General features: G+C 39.9%; 1 protein-coding gene and 1 long non-coding RNA gene across 2 annotated transcripts; one reads left to right on the top strand and one right to left on the bottom strand.

Annotated features, from left to right (window-relative positions):
* Positions 1-24,678, top strand: cdh16 (cadherin 16, KSP-cadherin). Its single transcript, XM_046389975.1, has 18 exons — positions 1-75; positions 607-657; positions 764-862; positions 3,116-3,250; positions 3,502-3,631; positions 4,291-4,449; positions 5,110-5,306; positions 9,289-9,414; positions 10,550-10,700; positions 11,575-11,787; positions 12,948-13,024; positions 14,831-15,022; positions 18,686-18,927; positions 19,020-19,150; positions 19,769-20,008; positions 22,592-22,708; positions 23,660-23,776; positions 23,951-24,678. The coding sequence occupies exons 1-18, from the start codon at positions 58-60 to the stop codon at positions 24,049-24,051; spliced, it is 2,496 nt and encodes an 831-aa protein (XP_046245931.1). The 5' UTR covers positions 1-57; the 3' UTR covers positions 24,052-24,678.
* Positions 19,462-23,405, bottom strand: LOC124059715. Its single transcript, XR_006843420.1, has 3 exons — positions 23,121-23,405; positions 21,644-21,743; positions 19,462-20,056 (listed from the first exon to the last, which is right to left on the bottom strand). It is a non-coding gene; the product is annotated as an uncharacterized LOC124059715 (long non-coding RNA).
* Positions 24,679-25,088: the final 410 nt, after the last annotated feature.

Here is a 25,088-nt window from a genome sequence, read left to right as displayed (position 1 = left end):
AAGTACGCATTTTTTCCACCCAATTTAAAGTCCTCTCGTAGCTCTCAGAGGGAGCACATGGTTCATTTGGAGAAGGTAAGATATAAAAACTTTTGTTTAAAATGGCTTTTGCTGCTTAACTGGTGGCACTTTTTTTGCAATCTTTTATCTCTGGCATCATCTGCTGTTGTTGAGTAAACAGTATGTGCAAAGTTTGCTGTATTTTAGAGGCTTAAATTGGAGTATATAGGGCATTACAGTTACTTGTACACTGCACCATAGCCTGTGATTTGTTATTGCTAAAAAGAGCAGCTGCATAAAAAAAAATATATGCGACAGACATCAAGGTGGCAATGAAATGGTTTAATCTTACATTTACACAACATTTTACCTCCAAGTCAAACGTGGCTTTATTGGTCTTCTGTGCCACAGACCATAGTGGAGGCTCAGATGTTGCTTAGAACAACTTTGTAGGCGGTTATACATTTAAACGCAGGCTGTCAGACATGTAAAAGCTGTGAAATGTGTGTATGAAAGAACTCCACGGTAGTAAATCAGTAACAATTGTGTTGATTGTTGGGCTGAGGCCATGTGGTTTGAAATGCTGCAAATACGCCACATTTACAGGGAGTCATGGCAGACGGAGGAGCTACACCAATGCTCATCATGGCTATCACAGTAAGATGTCATACTTGTCTTTTAGTCACTCTTTACTGTCATACTTTGTTCATGTACAGGAACATGAACAAAGTCATTAAGACACACTTAATATTTTATTTCACAGTTGGAGATGCTTCACACATTTACTCCATGCTCTGGGGCAAATGTTAAAATTGGTGTGCCTGAAAACTACGACGGTATTTTCCCATGGTATCTAGCCAAGGTAAGTCATTTTCAACATACTAATTCACCAAACAAATATTGTGCTCATAGCCAGCTGCTAAAAAATTACATCTGGAAATCTTATAACTTACCCAAACTTTCAATGATTCTCTTTTATTCTGTGTCACTCTGTGAGGGTATGGGTTAACCTAATGGACATTAATTAATTAATGTTTTTGGGACTGTGAGAGGAGGCCAGAATACCTGGGAAAAACCCACGCAGACACAGGGAGAACATGCCGACTCTGCACAGAAGGGCCAAGACCAGGATTCAAACCTGAAACCCTCTGGCTGTGGGGCAACAGTGCAAACTGTTAAATTCAATTTAGTTCAATTCAATTCATATACATGCAAATGAAAATCAGCAAAGGCAGAGACTTGAAAAAACTAGATGGCAAAAAAAGTCCTGCTTGGGAGGGGCGATCAGTCAATATTTAATTAGATTCATTGCAAAGTCCACTGAGACACTCAACACTAAATTGCTAAATTTTCGCAAGATTAAAAGCAGGTAAATGAAAACTTCTTCTGGCGTTCTGAATGTGTTTATCTTTTAGTGGTGAGGAATAAGGCGAAAAGCTGCTCTATATAGGCAAAAAATGAAGGTAGATAATGAACTAGATCTGCATCAGCCTAACCCCCCTTCTTGCTTCTTGCTGCCGTCATCACTAGACTATAATTGGAGTGTTCACAATGCTTTTAAAGCATCAGTCCCAGCCTCTGCATTCAGTCCAGTTGGGTGGCATGCGGGGTGTTTTATTGCTCTAGATTGTGCAACAGTTTGAGTATCTGACACATTAATTGGTTCCATTGTGACGTCAGTACATCTTGTATGACACATATTCATATTTTCAGTCTTTGTGTTGGAATGAATGCCATTAACACTCCTCAAAGTGCACGTTAATGGCCAGAACGGTGGACGGTGGATAATAACCCCAATTTATTGAGAATGTAAAGGACACAGTAACTACTCCCGGTTTGTCCAAGGTAAACACTCTTCATTAGAGAGGCCTTTATTAATTACTTGTGTGTCTGAGTCTGCAAACCCTACAAAGGACAAAGGACAAAAGTGCTGCAAATGTTTTAAGTCATCTTGTATGCTACTCTAAATAACCAGCATCAACAGCTAGTGGCTCTAAAATGTAGACATTTGGATCCAGGGTTATTTTTTTAAGAGGACCTCCATTTAGGGATTTCACAACATCAGAAAATTTAAGGGATAAACATAGTACGAGTCTTTCTTTGTGTGTCGGCCCTGCCATTGACTGGAGACCAGTCCAGGGTGTCAGTTGGGATAGGCTCCAGCCTCCCCACGACCCTGCACAAATAAAGTGGTATAGAAACTGGATGGAAGGATAGAGGTTTGTATGATTCTGTATTTTTCTTTTTGTTAACAAATCCTTTCAAAAGCCTGAAAACCACTTTTCAAGTTCCCTTCCTTGTCTGTCAGTCTGTCTTGGCTCAAAGCCAAGACATAAACTTTAAAAAACAAGTCACATAGTTTAATTTATAAATAACTCAGTAATTTCCTGTGTACTGTACTTTTTAGAAAATGTTATTTGAACAGCAGTAAGCATGTTTGTTGGGGACTATTTTCAGCAGACGAATAATACACAATTACTAGCAAGCATTTAAAGCAGCAGGGTGGTGTATGTGGCACTGATTCAAGATAAACTACAACAGCCATCTTCAGCAGTGGGGCTAACTGATGTGTTTTTAAGAGTTTTTAGACAGCAGTGGACGTCCATGGGCCAGGGGAGCAAGCTGTACTGCTCTGAAAACACAATACTTCAATTCAGTGCAGAGGGGTAGTAACTGCAGCCATCAGTGGTCTGGTTCTAGCCTGAATTTAGTCCAACTGAGACGTGAGAAAACAGTCACTAAAACATTAAGAAATTACAGTAAACAAAGCAGGAAGGTGAGAAACACAGCTGTCCCTGGGTCTGTTCTTTTGTTGTTGTTTTGTTTTTTGGTAAAGAGTCATCTGTTCAGTTAAAATGAAACTATGTGGTGAGATGTGTGAGATGACTGAGACACACACTAATACAGCAGCCATACATAAATCTGGTGATATCCCACGTATTTGTTATTAGGTTTCGTCTTTTCTGAAAATTCCTTCCTTGTTTATATTCAGACTGGAACCAAACCACTGATAGCTGCAGTTACTACCCCTCTGCACTTATTGTTTGTTCACATGGCTCACGTTTAAACTGGAACACAAACTGATGTTTTGTGACTTTTGTTCTGTTCTGTGCAGCTTCACAGCCTGCCAAGTAATTACAGTGACCTAGTGGTAACAGGGGATGATGAGGGGATATTCGGAGTCGACGCCCAGTTTCTGTATGCTCTGAAACCACTGGACAGAGAGAAACAGCCCTCTTACTCTCTGCAGGTAGGATATTGCATTTTGTCATGTCATATCAGAAAGGTGATAGCAATTTCACATACATGTCTTCATTCATCTATTCATCAAAATTCACATAATGAGAGTTTGTTTTTTTGTATTCTCACATGAGGTTCTTGTGCTGATGATCAGTGATATAAGAAAGATTAATCTCTGCTTTGATTCTCATGGAAAGGCTGCATGCTGATTCCAGTATATTATTAAAAGATACTTACAGTGGGTTTGTGTGTGCACTGCAGGTGTCCTTCAGAGAATCAGTCCAACGACAGAGCTTCACCGTCGAAGTGTGTGTCATTGACAAAAATGACAATGTGCCCACTTTCATAGTGGAGAGCATGAGAGGCAGCGTGCAGCTCGGGCTTCTCAAAGGTACACAACTGTGTTACACAACTTGTTTCAGTCTGGGTTACATTTGTCAGTCCTGCAATATGACATACAAAACTCAAGTTTTTGTCTAAACAATGGAAAACATGTGCAATGTATCCCTGGAAACGACATTTTACTCTTAACCTCATCGTTGATAGAATTAATGACGTGGAAAAGCAGATCACTTTCGTTTTGGTTACACAAACTGTGACAAAGCAATCACATTGGCTCTGGTACAATACTCCAAACTGGGTTTATTCAAATCAATGACTGTCCTCCTTACCTTCCAGAGATGAGTAAAACATGAAAACTGGGGCTGCAGTTACCCCTACGAAAAATCTCAAATTGTAAAATCATCTGCCTCAATGATAAGATATTAAACTGCTAGGGTAGCTTCTGTACTTGCTAACATTAACAACCTCATCGTGTTTTTGTGTGCTGCTTATCACTTAAAAATTTTTTTTATTATTATTCACAAGGACCCCTTCACTAAACCAGCTGTCAGACTATTTAATAATGATGGACAATGTGGTTGCATCATGCCTGGCGTTTTGCAGTTCTATCATCTTTTAACTTGGGTAATGTGCTTTGAGTTTGTGGTGAGGAAAGACTTCTGTGTTGTACTGAAGGCAACATTTTTCTCTGCACCACCTGTGTCTCAGGGATCCCGTTCATGCAGGTGGAGGCAGTGGATCGCGATGACCGGAACACTGCCCACGCAGAGCTTCGGTTCAGCCTCATGGAACAGACACCCAGGATTCCCTCCAGCCAAATGTTTTTCATCCACTCCATCACTGGAGAGGTTTCCCTCACCGAGGAAGGTCAGTCCCAACCAGTGACTGTAGGGAAAGTATCAAGTTAATGTAATATCTTGTTTGTTGTCATGTGTATGTTTTGTTCAGCCACAGAAAAGCAACTCTGATACAAGAACACACAGTGGGCTAACTCCCATTACTGCTCATACATAAATCTATAGATATCTGCTATTAAAATCTAGTGTTGGTAAGGTTCTAATTCATAATCGTTTGGCTAATTTGGAAAAGTGGTCTGGCTTGAATAACAAGTCTGTCATAAAGTGTCATTAAGGACTAAGAAACTATACAGTCAGTGTATGTATGATGAAAGTGGGAGAAATATTTGAATTCATGAAAAGTAAGAAGTTTCATTGATACACCTTGTAAAAGCCAAACTTGTTGAGGATTGAGTAAACTAACATGCAGCATGATTGTATGTTTACATGGAATTAAATACAAATAATGTAATAAGATATGACACGGAAGTGATACTACTGCATTGTTTTCAGAATCCATCACATAATTATGTGTTGTATATGTGTATTTTTTCCTTTTTGTGTTTTTGAATTTGCTTGCCTTGCTCCTCATATACACAACACAATACAATTCAGTGTCATTAAGCACAGCGCAATACTGTAGATGTGTTTGTAAAATAAAGTGTTTCATCTGGCCCACTGTGACCTCCAGGAGCTTCCACTCTGGACCCAGAGATGTGCGGACGTTATAAGCTCTCTGTGATGGTGAAGGACATGGCTGGGAAGGCGAATGCCTTCTTCACCACCGGTATTGTTACAGTTGAGGTGACAGGAAACACCTGGGCATCGCCTGACCCTGTGCGACTTCAGGAGAACCTCCCAGGCCCATACCCCATCCCCATCTCACAGGTGAGACGACACAACCCTGACCAACACATACTCACCTTGAAATACTTTAGCACGTGAAGTGTTAAGTGCCACTTTCACTTGTTTTATTTTTAACCATAAATCATGCAAACATCTTGGGGTAAGTGCTGACTTTATTGTCAAGCATTTTCAACTGCCAACTATCATATTACAATAAAACAAACTCTGTCAATAGCCTGGACTGAGTAAAGTGGCATCACATTGCCAGTTGCTGTTTGTAGTGCCTCTCGGGACCTCCTAAGTGACCAAATACTGAATTATTGATGCTGTTCAAATGCCATGGATCCTTTCAGGCTACCTCCTGACTGAGTCACTTTAACTCCCATAATCACTCACTCTCCCACTCTCCCACCCACCCACCAACCACCATCACCAATCTGAGGGGCATTATTACAGACCAAACAGCTTAAAGGCAAACACCCTAAAATAAACTTTACATACATTATTTTAATCATATTGTACAGCTCAGTATAAATATTTTATCTCACGTCATGCAAAGAAAAATCCTTGACTAATTCAACAGACTCACTAACATTTTTATTTATTTATTTTTTGACATGAGTCTATTTAACATCTCAACAGTTGTGTAACTTTGAGGTCTGCCTTAGAAAATCCATCAGTTAATCCATCGACAGAAAATTAAGCGGCAGCTATTTTGATAATGAATCAATAAATTAAAGTCCAAGCAAAAATGACAAGTATTCTCTGGTCCCAGCTTTCAGTGAAGATGTCTGCTGTTCATGTTAATGTAAACTGAATAACATTTTGCTTTGAATTTTTTGATGAACAAAACAAGACATCTGAAGACATCTTGGACAGTGGAAAACTACAATCAGCATTTTTCACTGTTTTCTGACCTTAAATAAAACAAATAAATTATTAATTCATCAAGAAAATAATCTACCAGACCAGAAAAATCTGAGAAATAAACCAATAAAGTCTTTTGGAAATGGAAAACTGGAGACGAGTAATGGAACAGCTCCAAGCCTGATACAACAGTAACCATGGTGATTTTATAAAGCTGTAAGCACATTTTCAGACCTAAAGCTGGAAACCCTGTGTTCAAACAAAAATTTTTGGATGTAGTCTCTCCCTCAGAAAGGTCTGTGAGCCAACAGAGTCAGCTACTATTCCACTGTGGACCAACTCCAAAATGTGTCACTTGATAATTATCATCAACCAAAACTCATTTTTAATCAGAGACATTTTTAATTGAGTTAACATTAATGTCCAACATTACTGCAATACCATAATGTATATTAAGTTTAAAATGTTCCCTCAGCTTCTCATAATATATCACTGTGTCTGTCACCTGACTTGTCTAACCTCTTGGATGTTATAATATTAGCCATATCAGTTATATGTCTATAAATAGTTTAAAAGCTCTCAGAGGTTTTGTAATACATGGAAACAAAATCCAGCCAACAATGGCTGTTATCACTTGGGAGGATATTTTGTGTGCCTGTAAAGCAAAAAATAAACTTCTTATTCATTCTCTATTGAGAACTGTGGAAACAAAGAGGTCTGTAGAGAGAACTAAATGCATTGTGCAGGTTCGGATAGTTGCTGTGACCACTAGGTGCATCACAATACCTCCCCCCCTCCTCCTGTTTTCTCCCACCTCCCCCACACTCGCCCTCAGCCTCTCATCTCTCCTGTTCTAACAGCCCCTTCCACCCACTGAAAACGTGTGGATTCACAAGTGTAGGCACATTTGATTTTTTTTTTTCTTTTTAGTTGTCATATTTTCAAAGGCCACTTCAGATTTACAATAAAATCTATCTTTTTGTCTCTAAGGTTTTATGCCTAATAACCATTTTCATTTTCACAATTTTTTAACAAATAGCATCTGTGCTTCTATATGTAAATGAGACTATGTGAAAATGTTTCACTGAGCAGATTTCTTCAGTGTATTTATTTCTATTAAAAAAAATGTGTTAAGAGAGTGAGAAACGAAGCCTGTATCACTGCACTGTCGATATGAAAACCATTTACTTACAGTTTAAATCACACAGAACTGGATCAGTTTAACATGGATATTTACTTTGGGGAAGCCTCATTTCTCCCACGCTGCATGATTGTGCCGCTGTGCTCAGTAGGTGGAGGGACTAACCGCTGTTCTGACACATACTGCACAGAGATAGTCATGCACAGGGCCCACTCTATGGATCTCACCTCCTCGGCTGTCTCAGATAAATTGAGCAGTCCACATCCACTCACTCATCTGTAACAGTGCTGTCTTTTACTTGCCCAGTGTCCGCAGTGTGATGACAGACTCTGAAATTAAACTGCCTCTTACTGTACTTTATTACTTTCTGCAAAGACATTTCTTATCAGTACTTTTGCCTCACGGGGCGATGGAGGTTAATTTCACTGTTATCTGTTGCATTTTTCTGATTGCCTGCCTTAGTCTTTGATTAAATAATGCAATCAGTTGAACAATTCGGACTCAGCAATGCAATCTATTGAGACTTTGGGGAGGAAGAGAGGCCTCAGTGCATGTGAATGAATGAGTCAAGACTCTTAGGTGCATTGAATTGTCACTTTTCACAGTCAAATGAAATCTGATTATTTGTTGCAGAATTGATCTGAGCACCACTAGACCTTCGTCATAATCAGTGTTCAATATAACAGATAATTCTTGTATCAGTGTGGCTCTCAGCAATATTAGTCATCAGATGTGATCTCATTTTCATGGTTCTTCTGAACCTTCTTTCACCTCATTCTTTTATGGCCAACACTGAAAGGGATTTGTTTGATAACTGAATCTCAACTTTGTATGTTGTGTTTGCAGCTTCTTTAAGATGTCTAAGTGGCCAACAAATCTTGGCTTTGTTTGACTCTGCCTAACCTAAACTAAGCAAGCAAGCGGATCATGTGTGAAGCTGAAACTCGATCGTGTAGCTTGAACATACCAAGCTAGCTAATTCTCACAAGCTAGGCTAATGCTGCATTTACACCCAGTGGACTTTGGCATATCTACACACGCTGCTGCAGAGGGTGAGAGTGAATATTTCCATTGTAAAGTTGGGTATTTTATTATCTGGTCTGATAGGTATTGACCTGCCTTTGGGGGAAGGTTCAAGTGGCAAGTAACTGCAGTTGTTGCCACTACCATGTTGGCTCCAGCTCTGGTATTTTTATATTTCCTGATTTTGTGTTTAATGCAGGACTGAATTGTCTGCAATTCAGCGACTGATTACTCCACAGTTCACAGTATCTTGGAGAAAAGCTTCGCGCAGACATGAGGTGTCATGACGCAACTCAAACATGAGCTATTGGGGGAGACAGAACGTGCTCTGCAAACTCAAACACTTGCAGAGGCAAAACAGATGACTTCCTAGAGTTTTGTATAGAACTTTATGTAGAGCAGCCCGTGATCGTTAATCAGCTCTTGAAACATATGTCGTTAAGGTTCTGAGATCCGGAGACACACCATAACACTGAGAGGCAGCCAGCTGTGTGAAACAGCTTTGTGTATACACAAGTATAGTGTTTGGGCAGCCATCTCCAAAACAAGGGAGGAGTGTGTGACAGTGTGTTGAGGAGTTACATATGCCCTGTGTGTGCATCAGCCGTGTTCCAGCTGGGCCCCTCTCCTTGTTGGGTGCTGTCTGATGGCTACTAGGACCTTTTCAGCCTCACTGCACAGCCCTCTGTCAAAGGCTGTAAAGCAGAATGGAAAATCCCCTTCAGCCTGCATAGTTAGTTTTGGCTGTGCTCTCTGTTCCACATCATTGTCAGTGCATGTGTTTAGCTCCTTATTATAAAGGGTAGCTTAGCTTTGAACCTATACATCGTGCTGGCCCTGCTTAATTGCCTTCTAGGTTTATGCAGCATAATAATTTTCTTCTACTACTACAATATTACTACATTAAAATTGTTTTAAGAAAAAAAAGGTAAGGTCATGAAATGTTAGTCTTGTTTTGTATCCAGAAACCCTTTGCTATGTGTGTTTCTGTAGGTCAAATGGAGTGGAAGTCAGGTAGAGTACAGTCTGGAGGGGGAGTTTCCAGAGATGCTCTTCACCATCAGCAGAGAAGGAGTCATTTATCTCAACGCCCCTCTGGACAGAGAGACACAAGACCAGGTCTGTATAACTGCGAGTTAAATATCCCCAGTGCCTAATACTGAATGTCAGTTTATGACTGCCATCTGAAGCACTTAACCTCAGGGCTGTGGGTGCTGCACTGATCATTTAAGAAAGACAGAAGCCTTTATTTTTGTGTTTCTATTGTGTTTGTTTCACATGTGTCAAGAAATGATTGTCCTATAGTCTTAATATGATGTTTGCTCTGATTTAAAGGCTCATTATGTTCTGCTTCCTCTCTGTTAAACCCAAAAGAATCTCACACAATGCGTTGTGATGGCATTAAGAAAATCGTCATGTGGTTCAGTAAAAAAAAACAAATTCCTCTTCTGAGCAAAATAAATTATTACTTACAGCTTAATTGTCTTTTAATTAAAGGTACACAGTGGTACACATTATTGCAACTGAGCACTGAGCGGGGGTCCAATGTTATGATTAGGTTTAGGCCCGGAGAGCTTTGAATGGCTCTCTGAACAGTATATGCTGACACAAATGCTCAAGTAGCCAAAGAACAACACAGAGTGACTGAGGTTCATCAGTGGATGTGATTAGTGTTTAATTTTAGCATTTCCTGTCTTTGGAAATGATTATTTCATGGGAGGTTGAAAAGGATTTATCAGCCTAGCCTGAAGCCCTGAAGGTTTTAGTTTCTTCTGTAGTTGATGGGAGTAAGACATTAGATAATTTCAACTTCATATTTGTGCTACAATACTTTTTAAGACATTTTATTAGTACTTATCAAAGTACATAATCTTAACCTGAGTAGATCAGAAGTAAAAGGTGAAAAGGTGGAGCCGTTTTTTTTTTTGTTTGTTTTTTTTTGGTATTCCGCATTAAAGGGGTATCGCTGCATACCACTCCAAAAGTGACTGATGATCTGCAGGTTAAGGAGGAAGTAAATGCCACATATCTATTGTGTGACTAAAAGTCCATCAGTCAGTCTTTATATTACATTAATGATGATTCTAATGGAGCCTTTTCACGTGAGCTTTCCTTCCTGTCAGAGGTGCAGAATGATTAATGTTAAGATGTCTATTCAAGCAGTTTGGATGGACTCCATCCATCCATCCATCCATCCATCCCATGATAACTTGCACCGCAGGCAAACAATGTGTTTTTCTTTTTGCCTTGTCAGTTCCAAATCAGCATTGTGGTTGAGCGTCCTGATGGCAGAGAGATTGCCAAACCTGTGGAGTTGAGGGTGATGGTGGGCGACGCCAATGATAACAGACCCACGTTTCCACAGGCACAGTACCATACTGTGGTCAAGGAACTGGCTGCTCGAGGTAAGTACTGGCTTTTTGTGCATTTTAGCAGATAATACTTGGGAATCATTTTTAAAAACATCTACAGTATGAGTACACTCCAACAGGTGTTAGAAAATATTGTCCAGAACTGTCCTTGCTAATCAATAACAACAGCATTTTATTGTACTGTATCACAGAGGTGGCACTTTCAGTTAAAATTCAAAGCAAAACTTTGAATTTGAAACTTTGTAAAAATGTAAAGATATTAATACGACCAACCTTAAATACTCAAAATATAGTCTCAACACCTTTTCATGAATTTCTAATTGCTAGCAAGGTTAGAGATCATCATAAAACAATGCAGTAAAACATCTGAATAAGCCTCTGTCACATTTACACTACAATGGAAATAATGTTTCACAACAAGGTAGAGGAAACAGTGGCTGGAAGGGGTGTTGAGGTGATGAAAGGGCTGACAGTGACAGATGCTTTTTGTAAAAGCAGTTTGGGATTTTTGCCAGGACGTGAGGTGAAAGCACCTTCGCTTCTACCTGTGCTCATAAAAAAGCGCATGGTGTGTTGTGACACGGCATAAAAGCTTTTTTGTTGATGCTTTAAAATGGCTGATTCTCAGAAATGAATCAGAGGAGGCAATCTGTTAATCTAAATAGGATCATTGAGTGAGGATTAAATGAGAAAGCTATTGTTCTATGCCCTCTTACTCCCATTTGATGCGCTATGTGACTGTGACTTATTGCAGAGAGAAAAAATGTTCCTTGGTTCTTTTGCTATGTTTCAGAAGCTTTGAATGTCTGAATGTTGAATGAGATTCTGATTTAAAGATTTAGAGAAGTGAAAATAACAAAAATCCTCATGTTAAAATGGTGGTTAAATTGGTATATCTTTGCCCCAGGGACGGAAATCCTGACAGTGCAGGCAGCTGACAATGACGATCCTAAGACGGACAATGTGCGGATCTTCTACCGTTTAGTCGGGCAGATTCCAGAGAGCCCTCGTGCCCTCTTCAGAGTGGACCGTGACTCCGGAGTCATCTCTGTCCAGGCAGACAGTATGGAGGGCACAGCTCCACAGTACACCCTCACCATCACAGCTGAGGATGCTAAAGGTGACTTTTAATTGATACAAAATGACGCCCTCTTTATATTGCGATTCTTTTCTTCTGGCACTTAGTCTCACAGAAAGTCACAAATACTATTTTTACAGTGACTTGATGTTCTAGGGAACTAAGCGGCTGTCATTTCCTGTTGCTGAAGTTCGATATTGCACCCAAAGGAATAGAATTTTATGGATAAAGATAATTTGAACAAATGATTGGAAGCCCAGTATTGTGTTTTTATAGTTTTCTTTAAAGTAAAAGTCACTTTTGAGTTAAAATACAAACTCTTTGGACACAAAAGTAAGCAAATAAGTAACTTTATTTATAGGACTTTTCAAGACCATATAAATATATATGGTTTATGTATAATTACACTTATTTTATAATTATCAAATAACTACAATAATATGATAAATTCTATATATTTTGTATATTGTATATAGAATATACATTTCAAAATATATATATTTTTAAATTATTTATCATGATATATCTATCTGAAATGTTGTTTTTCTTCATTAAAAGAGAAAATGCTTTAGTTAGATGATATCTTTGTACACAAACAAAAAAAAGTTATATTTACTTATTTCTTCTGCTTCCTCGCACTATGCTTAAATTATGAAGACAAATATAGACACACTGTGTAGATGCAGTTGCTGTGCTCTGGCTCCCCTGGCCCACTTTTTAAGGGAGAAATTAAGACAATTTAAATTGTCTAAAGTGTAATTAAATATTCCAGTATGAAAATATTGCTTCCCTAAAATAGAATGTACAGGGCCACTGTTCCCTGACTGGTGATGGTGACAACATGGCCAGTCATAGTGTTAGTCATGATGAGGAAATAGGTGGCAATCAAGCTGCAAGTTCAATCTAGAGGGGGAGAGAAAAAAAAGACAGCAGTAATTAAAAACAACAACAACTAAAAGCAATTACTGTGTCAGGAAGTGACATGACATATTAGCTTTGTGAGCTAGTGCATCAGTAGCTTTGTTGCCACTTTGGCATCTGGGGATGTATTTGTGCGAACCTCTGGGGGAGACAGATGATGTGGTCTGCATGACTCATGGATCAAGGTGTGATGCAGACAAAATGAGGCACTTGCTGTTCATTCAGAATATTTTATTTGTGTGATGGGTCACCAACAGACATTGTGATGATGTCCCTGGCAGGTCTAAACAGTTCCTGCACTGTGGTCGTGACCGTTCAGGATGAGAACAACAACCCTCCCGTCTTCTCGCAACATGAGGTACAAGAGCACATGTACAAACTGACACACACACGCACACACACCTCTGATGCAACAGTCTGCTCAGGACATGATGAACAATACCTTTGGAACAAAGGAAGGCCAAACATCACAGGCCATCATCAGCGGCTACTGGACTGCGGACTTCGAATCCGCTCAGCAGGTCACTGATCTAATTTTCCTGGCGGGGAACTAGATATGCCCTCTAATCGCAGGCTTATAGAGATGGTACCATGTTACTGGAGGAGTTTTATTCAGTTCTTTGTACTCTAAGTGGACTGTGTTTTTAGAGCTTAATCTGATAATGCTTTCTTTGGAAAGAAGTTTCCACTCATTTGTTTACAGTACAAATCTACATTATAACTACACACAGAGGCCTGTAACTTGTAAAAAATTATGAAAGAGTTAATTTCTTTCATAACATAACAATAGCAGCAGTGTAGTAGTGCGTTCAGTATACTGTATTTGCCATAATAAAACATCTTTGGGAACTACCTCCAATATTTATTTTTATCTAGTAGAGATCCGTTTGAGTGAGGCATCAACAATGCTGCTGTCACAGAATCAGTACAAAGTGGGGCAGTGGTTTCCCTCATGTTGACGTAGGCGCTGGTATGAAAGAAAAATAGGCTAGAGATAGAGATAGGCAGTTATAGAAAATCCCCTCACATTTCACCCACATGTGGCCACATAATAGAAGAGAGAAAAGCTGGGAGGGTTGGGAGGTACGTGGGAGAGCCATCATGCTGTGATAATGGGGAACCGGTCTCTGGCTGTTCTCACTGTCAGGCCATAGTGACACTTAAAGACAGCACGAACATTGCGAGCTGTGAAGAAATGTTTTATTTTGAGCAGGGGAGAGAAGGTACTGCCTTTGACTTTAATAGCAGAAGTTGGCTTTAGATCTTTTGCATGAATATCCAGACCAGCAACAGGAGACAGTATTGTTGAACACTGCTAATAAAAGATTCTGCTAAATATTTTTGATATAACATACTGTGGGATTCTTTATGTCCTTGTTCCATCCAATCAGAACTCAAGGATTTCTAACGTCTCTCTTTTAAACGTTACTGAACGCTCACAAGCCGTTACAAACAAATGAGTGTACTGGTCAGATAATCACCACACGCGCACACACACACACACACAGACACACACACAGAGGTGGAAAATGCTCTTGAGCAGGTCACGCCTGAGTAGTGCAGCTTTTTCCATGGTGATGTGAAGGCGGCGCTATGGGGGTGACGTGGGAGGCGAGTGGTGACAGGGCTGGGCTCAGTGACCCTGTGGTTGGGGCAGCCAGATCAGAGGCATGGCTGCTTCACTAGAGGACATCTGTGAGAGGCAGATTAAACGGCTGTCTAAACACACAGAGGTGTGTGAATAAAGGTCAGCTCACACCTGGAGGGCAAGAGGGGGCAATTGCATATTCGCATACTGTCACATACTGCGGTGAGAGTACAGCGAATTGAAAACTGGGCAGTAATAAAATTGCAACATCATCCCCAAAACTGACACTAGTTTTTAATGGTATTAGTTATCATTTGAAGCACCTGTTAAAGCAGAGGCAGTTGAGAATAATGTGTTTATTGTTTGATTTAAATTATCCTTCCTTCAGTCTTTGCCTTTGGAACATAAAACTACATTTTGGACATATTTGCTAAAAAAAAAACAACAACAAAAAAAAAAACATGTATTTAGAGATGAGAGAAGAATTCTGGTTGTTCTGTAGATGTTCTTTTCTGTATTGAACAAACAAATGGTTTCTGATGGGTAATCATACATTTTCTGTGTTCTCCCCACCAGTATGGGCCCTTTCACATCCTGGAGAACGCTCCAGTGGGCACCACTGTTACAGCTGTGCTGGCAGGAGATGCAGATGTTCGAGGAGGGGACAGCTGGCAGGTGGACTACCGTTTAGAGTCTGGAAACGAGGAGGAGGTCTTTACTTTAGTCACAGACAAGCAGACCAATGAGGTCTCACTTGTCCTTTCAAAGGTAATCAGCACAAACCATCCTGCAGCCTCTGTACACACATTTTTGACCACCTCGTTGGGCATATTCAGATGACAAAAATTCAAACCAAGTTAATTGTTTTCTTTATCCTGTGTGGGGTATGAGAGCAAACAAACCAATTGTCCTCTTAGAAACACAAATATTAACGTCAAGGACAGTTTTTGGCATGACGGCTTGTATTTTTCCTTGGTCTCCGTACAGTCCTTGGAGATCATTCAGTAGCTGGCCACGTCAAAATAGCAATCACATGCAACTCAAGTCATTTTTATGGAGACACAGTATTAATATCACGGTGCATGTGTGACCTGCCTAGACATATTTTGGAAAAGAATACTCCAATATGTCAGTACTTCAGTCCCACATGCCTCAAACAAAAAAGAGTCCAGATGACAATGCAATGTTTTAGCCCAATAATCTCTCCTGTCCCCAGGGTGCATCACCCTTCGCCTACCTCATATAATCCTGCAGAGTGTTTTAGGGAGTGTGGGGAGGAAATTAGTGTGTGTGTGCTCTCCAAGTGGGCCAGACAAGAGATGTCTATTATTTGCAATCTCTGTGGGAGTTGATGAATGTGATTGAACTGTGAGGTGCCCATGTACTGCTGTGATAAAGCAGGAGATATATAAAATTCAAAACAGATCCTTTTTTTTCAGATTCTGTTTTCTGTCTCTATTCTTTAGAAATCATATTATACAGATTAAATTCTTGCCTCTTTGAACGGCTGTGTTTAAAGTTCTTGTGCTGACCTCACAGTAACTAAGTTTGTATTGTATTTGGGTGCTGTTATTTATTTAGCTTACTTTACTAAAAAGTAAAGCTTGAATCCTTCACAAGTGAAGCCCCAGAGGATTAAAATGCACTTGTGCAAATCCTCTAACTCATCGCGTTACAGTGTGAGGTCAGCGCCAGAAGGCAGACACATTTCATTATTAGAAATTACACACTGCACACAGCCCAAGTGAATAATTAGATTGTGTGAGCAGACACTAATGGCAGTTTACCACACATGCTAGAAGCAGCCAGTTGAGGTAAATCTGAAATGAACCAGGGGTAAGTGTGGGGAATCTAATCGGGCTGAAAAGAACTGGAGACGTTAGACACTTAATGTAAAATCATTTTGTTAAAGAACAGTGAATTTGAGCTTGCTGTAACAGTTCAATTAATGTAACATTCACCATTAAATAATTAGTTCAAAGTTATCAGCAAATAAATCCCTAATATGTATTCATCTATTACAAGGTCAATGTGGGATTTAAAGTGCAAATCCTGTAATGTAAGTATATATGACCTAAAGAATGGTGTAACATTAATGGCAGGTATTTTAATGAATGGAATATAGAATGTAATTACAAGATACATAATGCAGACAAAAGTATCGGGACATGCATCTTTATTTTTGAACTGAGGTGTGGTATGGGACTTTTTTCAGGAGTCAGGCTTACCCCCTTACTTCCAGTGAAAGGTAATCTTAATGCTTCAGCATACCATGACATTTTAGACAATGCTATGCTTCGAGCTTTGGGGAAGGCCCTTTTCTATTCCAGCAGGACTGTGGCCCAGTGCACAAAGTAAAACTCCATAAAGACATTGTTGAATGAGTTTGGTGTGGAAAAACTTGACTGACCTGCACAGACCCCCTACCACAACCCCATCAAACTCCCCAAGGAAGAATCAGAACCTTGTCCAACACCAGTGCTCGATACCACAAACGCTCCACTGCATGAATGGGCAAAAACCCCCACAGAAACATTCTAAAATCTCACGGAAAGCCGTCCCACAAGATCAACCACAGCTGCAAAGGGTGGACCAGTTCCATACAAGTGTCTAATACACTCAGAATACAATGTCACCAAAGGCCCCATTGGTATGATGGTCAGTTGTCCCAATACTTTTGTCAAAATAATGTATGTTGTATGCTCCATTTCAACTCATGACGTTTTAAAGCTGTATTATGTCTTACATAATAATGTACTGAGTAAAGAAATGGAGTAGCAGAGTTTATGATGTGTTAGAATCACAGGAGAAGTTGTGTTTTGGCAAAACTACAGACAAATTCAAGCAAAATGATTGCTTGAATTTGTGAACTGGAGTTAGTTGCCTTGAATCTCCACATCAATTGGATGTTTAAACAAACATCCATCCATCCATCTTCTATACCGCTTATCCGTCAGGGTCGCGGGGGAGCTGGAGCCTATCCCAGCTGACTACGGGCGAGAGGCAGGGTACACCCTGGACTGGTCGCCAGTCAACCGCAGGGGTTTAAACAAACATGTGCTTTCTAACAAATATGTCATATCATTCTGGAGGACTTTAAATATTGTGGCTTAACAGTGACGTTAAGGAAAGGAAACATTTCATTGAAGATGTTCAGAATAAATAGATTTTGTATATAATCACTGTATTTGTAATGCAGTGATTCAGGTGAGTGACTATAACCTCGAGAAAGCCCATGCACATGTTCTGCTGCACCGAAAACACTCTGAGTAGTTTGATGCATCACTTCCAGTCAGCAGCAGTGCTCAAGGCCTGTGTTTCCTCTCCCTGGCAACAGAGACGCACTCATGAGCAGCATAATATCAGGCAATGCTAGTTTAACAATGTCTTGTTTCATGGGCAGAGAGAATGAAAAAACCTGAACGCAAACACAAGTGCAGGGCATGATTCAGAAGACACCATTAAAATAATCAAATGCCTTAGAGATTAAGGTAAAATAGTATGATTATTTTTGCTTTTAGGTAGGTTTGTCTGCCTCTAAAATCTAGGACATCTTAAAATGTATGACAAGTATTTAAATCACTCACTATTCTGTAAACTCTTAACAATAGTCAATTGTTCCATAGTTCCACCGTGAACCAACTTCTTAAGCCTTAAAAAAGGCTCGCAGGTACTCTTTTTAGTGTCCAGTGATCCTGTCAAATCTACTACTCCCAATTTTAATGGAAAACTTTGTACCCAAACATAGTAAACACTGCACGTCTCAGTGCAGTAGTAAAAGTATTTGTCGACAGATTTATTTGTTGTATGTTCTATGGTGATAGTAATCTGCTAAACAATGTACAAAGGTTTATTCATTGCACTGTCACATAGCAGTTGCTCTCAAGTGCATCATCATGGAAAATGTCTCATTAGTGACACAGTGAATCATTTGGCTCATTTCCCTGTGACCAGTGTCTGGGTCATATTGGAAACAGAGCAAAACTCGGACAGTGAATTTAGTTTCCTCAGAAGTGAGATAAAATGACAGGACACAGGGGAATTACTGTGTCCCTCTCCACCTGGGGAGATCACGCTGTTTCTCTTTAACATGTGAGTGTTTGATAGTCAGAGTGCCTATAAAATGCAGTTCAATCCTTAGAAATCCCCTTACGTTAATTTCACCTTGCATAACTCTGAGAAATTCTGAAATTTGATTAAATAATGATGGTTTCTTTGTACCTTGACTAGATACATTAAGATTTTAGTTAAGGACCAGTTGACCCAAATCAAAAAAGTGCAATTTCCCAATTAAACTTGATCTCATTTTAACAATACAGATATCTTGTTTTTGTTTGTTGGAAAATTGTGTACTGGTACTTTGAAAAACTCAGCAATGTCTGTATGAGAGTATGTGTTTAATTTTGGGTCTATGTGTGAACATTTTCACAGGTCTTGGACTTTGAGCGTGAGAGCGAGTACATCCTCGTGCTCAGTGCTCAGAACCCAGTGGCTCTGGTCCGCGGCCGATACGGACCTGCATCCACGGCAACGGTCTCTATCTATGTTGACGATGTGAATGAAGGTCCAATCCTCTCTCAAAGTCATTACGAGGTGACTGTCAGAGAGGGTGAAGAACCAGGACGGGTTATCGCCACCATCCGAGGTTATGACCCTGATTCTCACCCAATCAGGTGAGCCAAAGAGCTGACGAATTCTCGAGGAATGACTACTTCATGAAGTCACAGTCATAACCGTACAGAGCTACATGTGTTTTCTTGTGCAGATATTCTCTTCAAGGGGATACCAAGAAATACTTTTCAATAGGGAAGTATTCTGGTGAACTAAAGACTGTGCAGGCCTTGGACAGAGAGGAGAACAGCACTTACACAATGGAAGTCATTGCAGTGGATGGACGTAAGATTGCTTTCATTATTTAATGGATATTAAAAGTAAAATTATTAATAACATGATTTGATTTGCAGATTCTCATACATTCATTAGCCGGCTGATGTGCCCTTGAGCAAGGCACTCAACCCCCCAATATGCTCCCCAGGCGCTTGATGCTGCCCACTGCTCCTGTGTGTGTTTCACTGCATGTAATTTGCCGGGTGTTGCATGTGTGTGTTCAACTAAGGATGGGATAAATGCAGTAGTAAAATTCAGTATGTGTGTATGCAAAAATATATATATACTGCCAATAAAAGTTGATTCTTCTGATGTTAATCTAAATGTGAGGTCATCAGAGCCAATTTGTTTTGCTTTCCATCTCATAGATTGCTTTGCACATCCTGCTGATAATTAACAGAACACAGGAAAAAGGTGTACACAAGCTGTGAGTCCATACATGTGATAAACAGAGTGTTATGAATACAGATGTGGAAGAAGAGGCAAAGAGCTAACAGGATGAATGGAGAGAAAGCAGTATGCAAGGGGACAGAAAACCACCAGTAAAGAAGGTTTTATGAGCAGAATGAAGCAACGAAGCTGCAACATTTCATCTCCTAGTGTATTTGTTTCTTGTGTTCCTCTTAGGAAACTCCTCCTTATCCGCGTCCACCTTGGTGACAGTCCAAATACTGGATGTCAATGACAACAGTCCAGTGCTGGTTGGAGACTATTCCTGGAAGTACCTGTGTACGCCTCGCTGGGAGGACCAAGCTCTGGTGCTGGCCTCACGAGACAGTGACGGGCCACAGCATGGAGGACGACTCAACTTCTCCCTGCGTAGTGATGCCACAGTTCGACGTAACTGGAAGCTAACACCCATTAATGGTGAGGTGATTACGTGAACCCAGTTGATCCACTGCATACGCTGTCAGGCTTATGATTCACAGTGAAAAGAGAGGACAGTGAAGCGAGACCACATCGTTAGAAGAGGTTTTAAGCAACTTTTCTTTACTGATTTGGTAGGTTCAACAAGCCGAGAGTAATTGTAGCCAGTCACAATCAAATGCACATTATAATGAGGGTGTTTCAGTTATCATTTGGGTTTCTCAATCATGTGTTTCAAGTATCATTTATACCCAAGTACTCCTGTTTGATTCAGGGCGGTTGTGGCTCGTTATAATATTTCTAGCCTAGTTTTAGATCTTTATGCAAGTCAGGGCAAGATACTGAACCCCAATTTGCTCCTGATGGCTCTTATGTCGGTGTGTGAGTGTGGGTGAATGGCTGAGCACTTTGGCTGCCTTTGCATGGCCTCTGTCATCAGTGGGTAAATGTGGCATGTGTAGTGAAGTGTTTTGAGTGGTCAGTAGACTAGAAAAAGTGCCATTTAAATGCAGTCCATTTACCACTTGATTCCGGGTGCCAGCACACTCTTAAATAAATGTAATGTGTGAATGCAGATATCAGCCCACACACCCCAACCAAATATAGTGATCACATATTGAGTTGGCCAGAGATGGTTTACATTTGGCCTTCAAATGCAAGAAAAAAGCAAGTTGCACGGATACTTGACCTGGGTTACCTCTCGTTAAAGACACATAATGGAGGCACCACAATCACCAAACTTGTTTTCTTTTCTTGGTTTAATATGGACAAATTTATACATCATCCTGTAATCTGACACCTTTTAAGATGGATATGTGAATGTTGTGTCTTTTAGTGTGGCCTAAGTAAACTGCCAGGTCCACTTTGGTTAAGAATCAGCCTGAATAATGTAGAGAGTAAGGATGGTTGATGTCATCCAGACTGAAGTTCGTACAACGTGACATCATTGATTAATGGATTAATAAATACAGCCAGAGGACACTGAGTTTGTCGTAGTGTGCTTAATGTCTCTCTGACTTGTATGAATTAAAACAGGCAGTATGCCATCCATGAGTACAGATAGTCAAAGAAACAGGGTGATCCATTCTAATGTGGATGTGCAAATTGCAATGTTGTATTTTCTTCCTGCATAATTTCTCCATTCCTGTCTGGGAAGAAAGGTATGATATAATTATCCTTTTTTGCAGCTGTAAACTGCTAGTGTTGTGCTTGTTTAATGCACACAATTTTCTGCTATGACGTCTGTCATTTAGTCATTCAAACAGTTCAACCACTTCCCTCTCAGATTTTTTTTATCTCCCTCTTTCACTCCCCTGTTCCTGTTGGTATTGATTGAGCCCAGCTGTAATTATATCTTCTGTGTAATTTCTTTGGCGTCACTGCTGGGTTCCTGCCAGCTAATGGAGGCTAAAAAAAGGAATCTCCCAGAGTGCTTTGCACCTGGTCGCATCCAGTAATGGCCGTACCAATAATATGTACTTGTACCGGTATAATGTCTGCTGTAGAGTTTCACAGCTTGCATGACACAAACCACAACCCCTCAGACGAAAGACGAACACCTGTGTGTGTGTGTGTGTGTGTGTGTGTGTGCATCATGGTTATTCATTTCAAGTCTTTCAGAGACTCTTACCGTACCGTGTTCAAATGATTGACAGCTCTTTTCAATGCAGAAATTCAGCTAATGAGGCAGCACACGTTTATTCTTCTTACGTCCACTCTCAATGGCTGTTCGGCACTAAAGAGAAAAATGTCATACAGTCAGTTCTCTTGTAACACATTTAATTGCACTGTAATGTAAAAATACTTTTCCGAGTAGGAAGGCAAATCCAACTTGTGAAAATGTCACCTCTGTGCAGAAACAGGATGAAATATATTAACTACCTCTACGGAAGTGCTGCACAGATCATGTTTTCCTCACTGACAAATGCATCACGAATGGGAATGGTGCTGAGGTGCAAGCGTGGGGGTTAAGACCCTCAGATAAGGGTTCAAACGGCTTGATAAAACACTTCTTTTTACAGAACAGGGCTTTTACGTCATGCAGCCAGACATGTATTTTAAACTGATTTACAGAGATAAGATAAAGTCACACACACTCCAGACCCTCAAACACAGATCAGTGTTGTGTTGCAGTTGTATCTTGGCGTGTTTTTGCTTGGTTTTTGTTCCTTCTGTAGTAGAAAACCACTGTAAAGTGGCATGACCTTGATAAGATGTAAAAAGACATTTAAATTCACTTTTTGAGAGCTGATTTTTTTGATCTGTGATGTACTACATAGCCACATAGTATGCTGGCACTATGCTGTGTAGAAATTCTGAAAACAGTGCTGTACCACTGTGCATGTGTTTCTTGATCCACCAAATACAAGTGCAAGGTACCACATATAGTATTTAACGGAACAACAATGAGCTTTAATGACAAGTAAATCCAATCTAAAATCTTAGTATAGATAGCACTAATTGCTGTTACCTCATCATTCAATCAAAATGATGAAAAAAAATTGTCTAATGTGTAATTTTCTAACAAAATTTTATTTAAATCTTTTTGTCATTTTCTTAACCAATGAGCATTTTGTCCTTCAGATACACACACTAATCTGTCCTTAAACATCCCATATCTGGCCCCTGAGGTCTACACTGTGCCCTTCACCATCTCTGACAGCAGCTCTCCTCCCAGGAGCACCTTCATAAACTTGCCAGGTAATGTCAACTCCCCTGCTGATGTAGTAATGCAAGTACAGGGAGGTTATGGGACATGAGCGTAGGAACAATCAATAAAGCTCAACCCCTCTGCCAGCTTGTCCTAGCACTGTTGTTTGATAATGATGAAGTGGGGCTTTGCAAATGATTTTTCCAGGCTTGTGATTACACAGCTCTCTTAAGACTGTTCTGCCCAGTACAGCCTGCTGACACCTTATATACATAACACACAACCTCTCATAAACAGGTGAGGGTAAATCATATGATTATCTTGTCATGAACCAGCTCACAGACCAGACAAAAAATATGACACCACAGAGATGTTTTTGAATTAGTAGTAATAGTAGTTAAACAAATGTCTTGACTACCAACTATACACAAAAATACACTGAAACATGTAAATTGCTTTTACCAGTGGTGCGGCAAGCACATGCATGTGAGTAAACGCGGTGCAAACAAAATATGAGAAAGTGAAAAACAAATCTAAATGAATGCAAACACACCAAACACCCTGAAATATCCAGCCCTCTTCCAGCAGCCAAGAGGAGCTAAATCAGGTGTGGCTCATCATGTGGACACACCTCTGCCACTTTGACTGCCTCCTACACAGGGACTGAGAAACACAGGTGCAACACATGTAGAGTGGAGATGGGGTGTAGGTGCTGTTATTTGGTTTTACCTGCCTTCAGCTTTGCAATTAAATGAAACGTCTTTATGGTTTTGGACAGTAAGTACGGACATGCCTTTCATGTAAAACTACAGGGTTTATGTGACTTGTTCTCAGACCTCCCCAAACTAATCTTACATTAATTATTTGGTTGGACAGCAAACATCAGTCCTAAACATAAGACAAATTCTTTCCTTACGTTGTATTTCTAGTTTACTTGTGTGATGTTTAAAAACCCTGATCTCTGAGTTTGAATTTGTTTTCCCTTTTTCCTCTACTGTTAGTGACAGTGTGTCCCTGCAATGTCAGAGGGAACTGCAAAATGGCTGCCAAGCAGCTGCAGGGCATGCCAACTATTCAGTCTGCAGTGGGCATTCTGCTCGGCACCTTTGCGGTCATAGGTAAGCTAAGAGGCTGGGGAAAAGAGTTTTAATGCCACTTTAAAGTGCAACTGAGAATGTATTGCAAGCTTTACAAAAGTAGTATTTGTCAAGGCCTCATGATAATGTGCACTATGTACAGTCAAATTGGCGACTAGTGATTAGAGATGATGTTTTGTTTTTTTTTTATTCCAGGAACTATCCTCATTGTTGTATTTGTGAGACTGTCCTACCAGAATCCCAAACAGCCGAGCAAAACTAACCAGGAGAGAGTTCCTCTGAAGATCGCAATCTAGTTAAGATCATACTGTATATTCTGTCCTGTTTACTGCTCTCTCTAACTGGACTACTGTAGTGATAGTGCTTGCAGGGCACTGAATTCATTAAGTGACAGTGAATGTCTATCATGCATGTATATTTCAGTTATTAGATCAAAGATCAGATGTACACTGACCTCAAAGGACAAAATGTTTTAGATTAGTCAAGGTGTCTGTATGTTAAGTGCGAAGGCCTATGCCTGAGACATGATGGTGACTGAACTTTTAAGTTTGCCTTTTTTTTTTTTTATTGCTGTCGATCTGTTAATTTGTTTCAGAATTATACCTATTTATTTCAAGGGCATTGGTTAGGGCAAAAACTGCCTAACTTTGAGAATCAAGTCAAAATATTTGAAGTTGCTTACTCTGAAAATACTGAGACTTTCTCTAACCTCCGTCCCGATATTTGTAATTATATTTACACTGCATGTATCTGTCATTCTTGTGTGTTGAACACATCCCTCATCGTACCATAATGTTGTCACCTTGATCCCTATAAATTGTCACAAAAATAATATTGTAAAACCATAAACCACAAGAAAGATCCTTGTAAATGACATGTAATTTAATCTTACAAATCAAAAGAATTAAAACCTGTTGCAAGCACCCTTATAGCATCCTGTCTTTTAGCACCTTTTTATATCAATACTTTTGCTTTATTCATTCAGTCCACGTATATCTGTGTATGAGCTGTACAGATCTGAGCTGCTCATAACTGAAGCTGCATTAAGCCTTTTCTTTTCTACCTGATAGCTTCCACAGTATAAACCAAAACACTTTTAATCTAATGAGACAGCCTGAAATGACCCTGTGTCTGTAATTGCATTAGCAGCACACTCCAGTCTCTGTGATTAAGGCTTTATAAATGCTGACCCAGACGACCGAAACAGGCAAGCAAAGCTATATTCAGACCAAAGTCTTGCTATGAATAGCTCAACAATTGAAGGTCCACTGAATGACACTCACCCTGCAGAGTCCAACCTCCTATTCACAAAAGACAAAGCGTTACAAATTGA

Source organism: Scatophagus argus, chromosome 1 (genome assembly GCF_020382885.2).
Source record: "Scatophagus argus isolate fScaArg1 chromosome 1, fScaArg1.pri, whole genome shotgun sequence".
NCBI classification, from domain to species: Eukaryota; Metazoa; Chordata; class Actinopteri; family Scatophagidae; genus Scatophagus; species Scatophagus argus.
The sequence above is the reverse complement of the archived record's forward strand: the minus strand, read 5'-3'. Positions and strand labels throughout refer to the sequence as shown.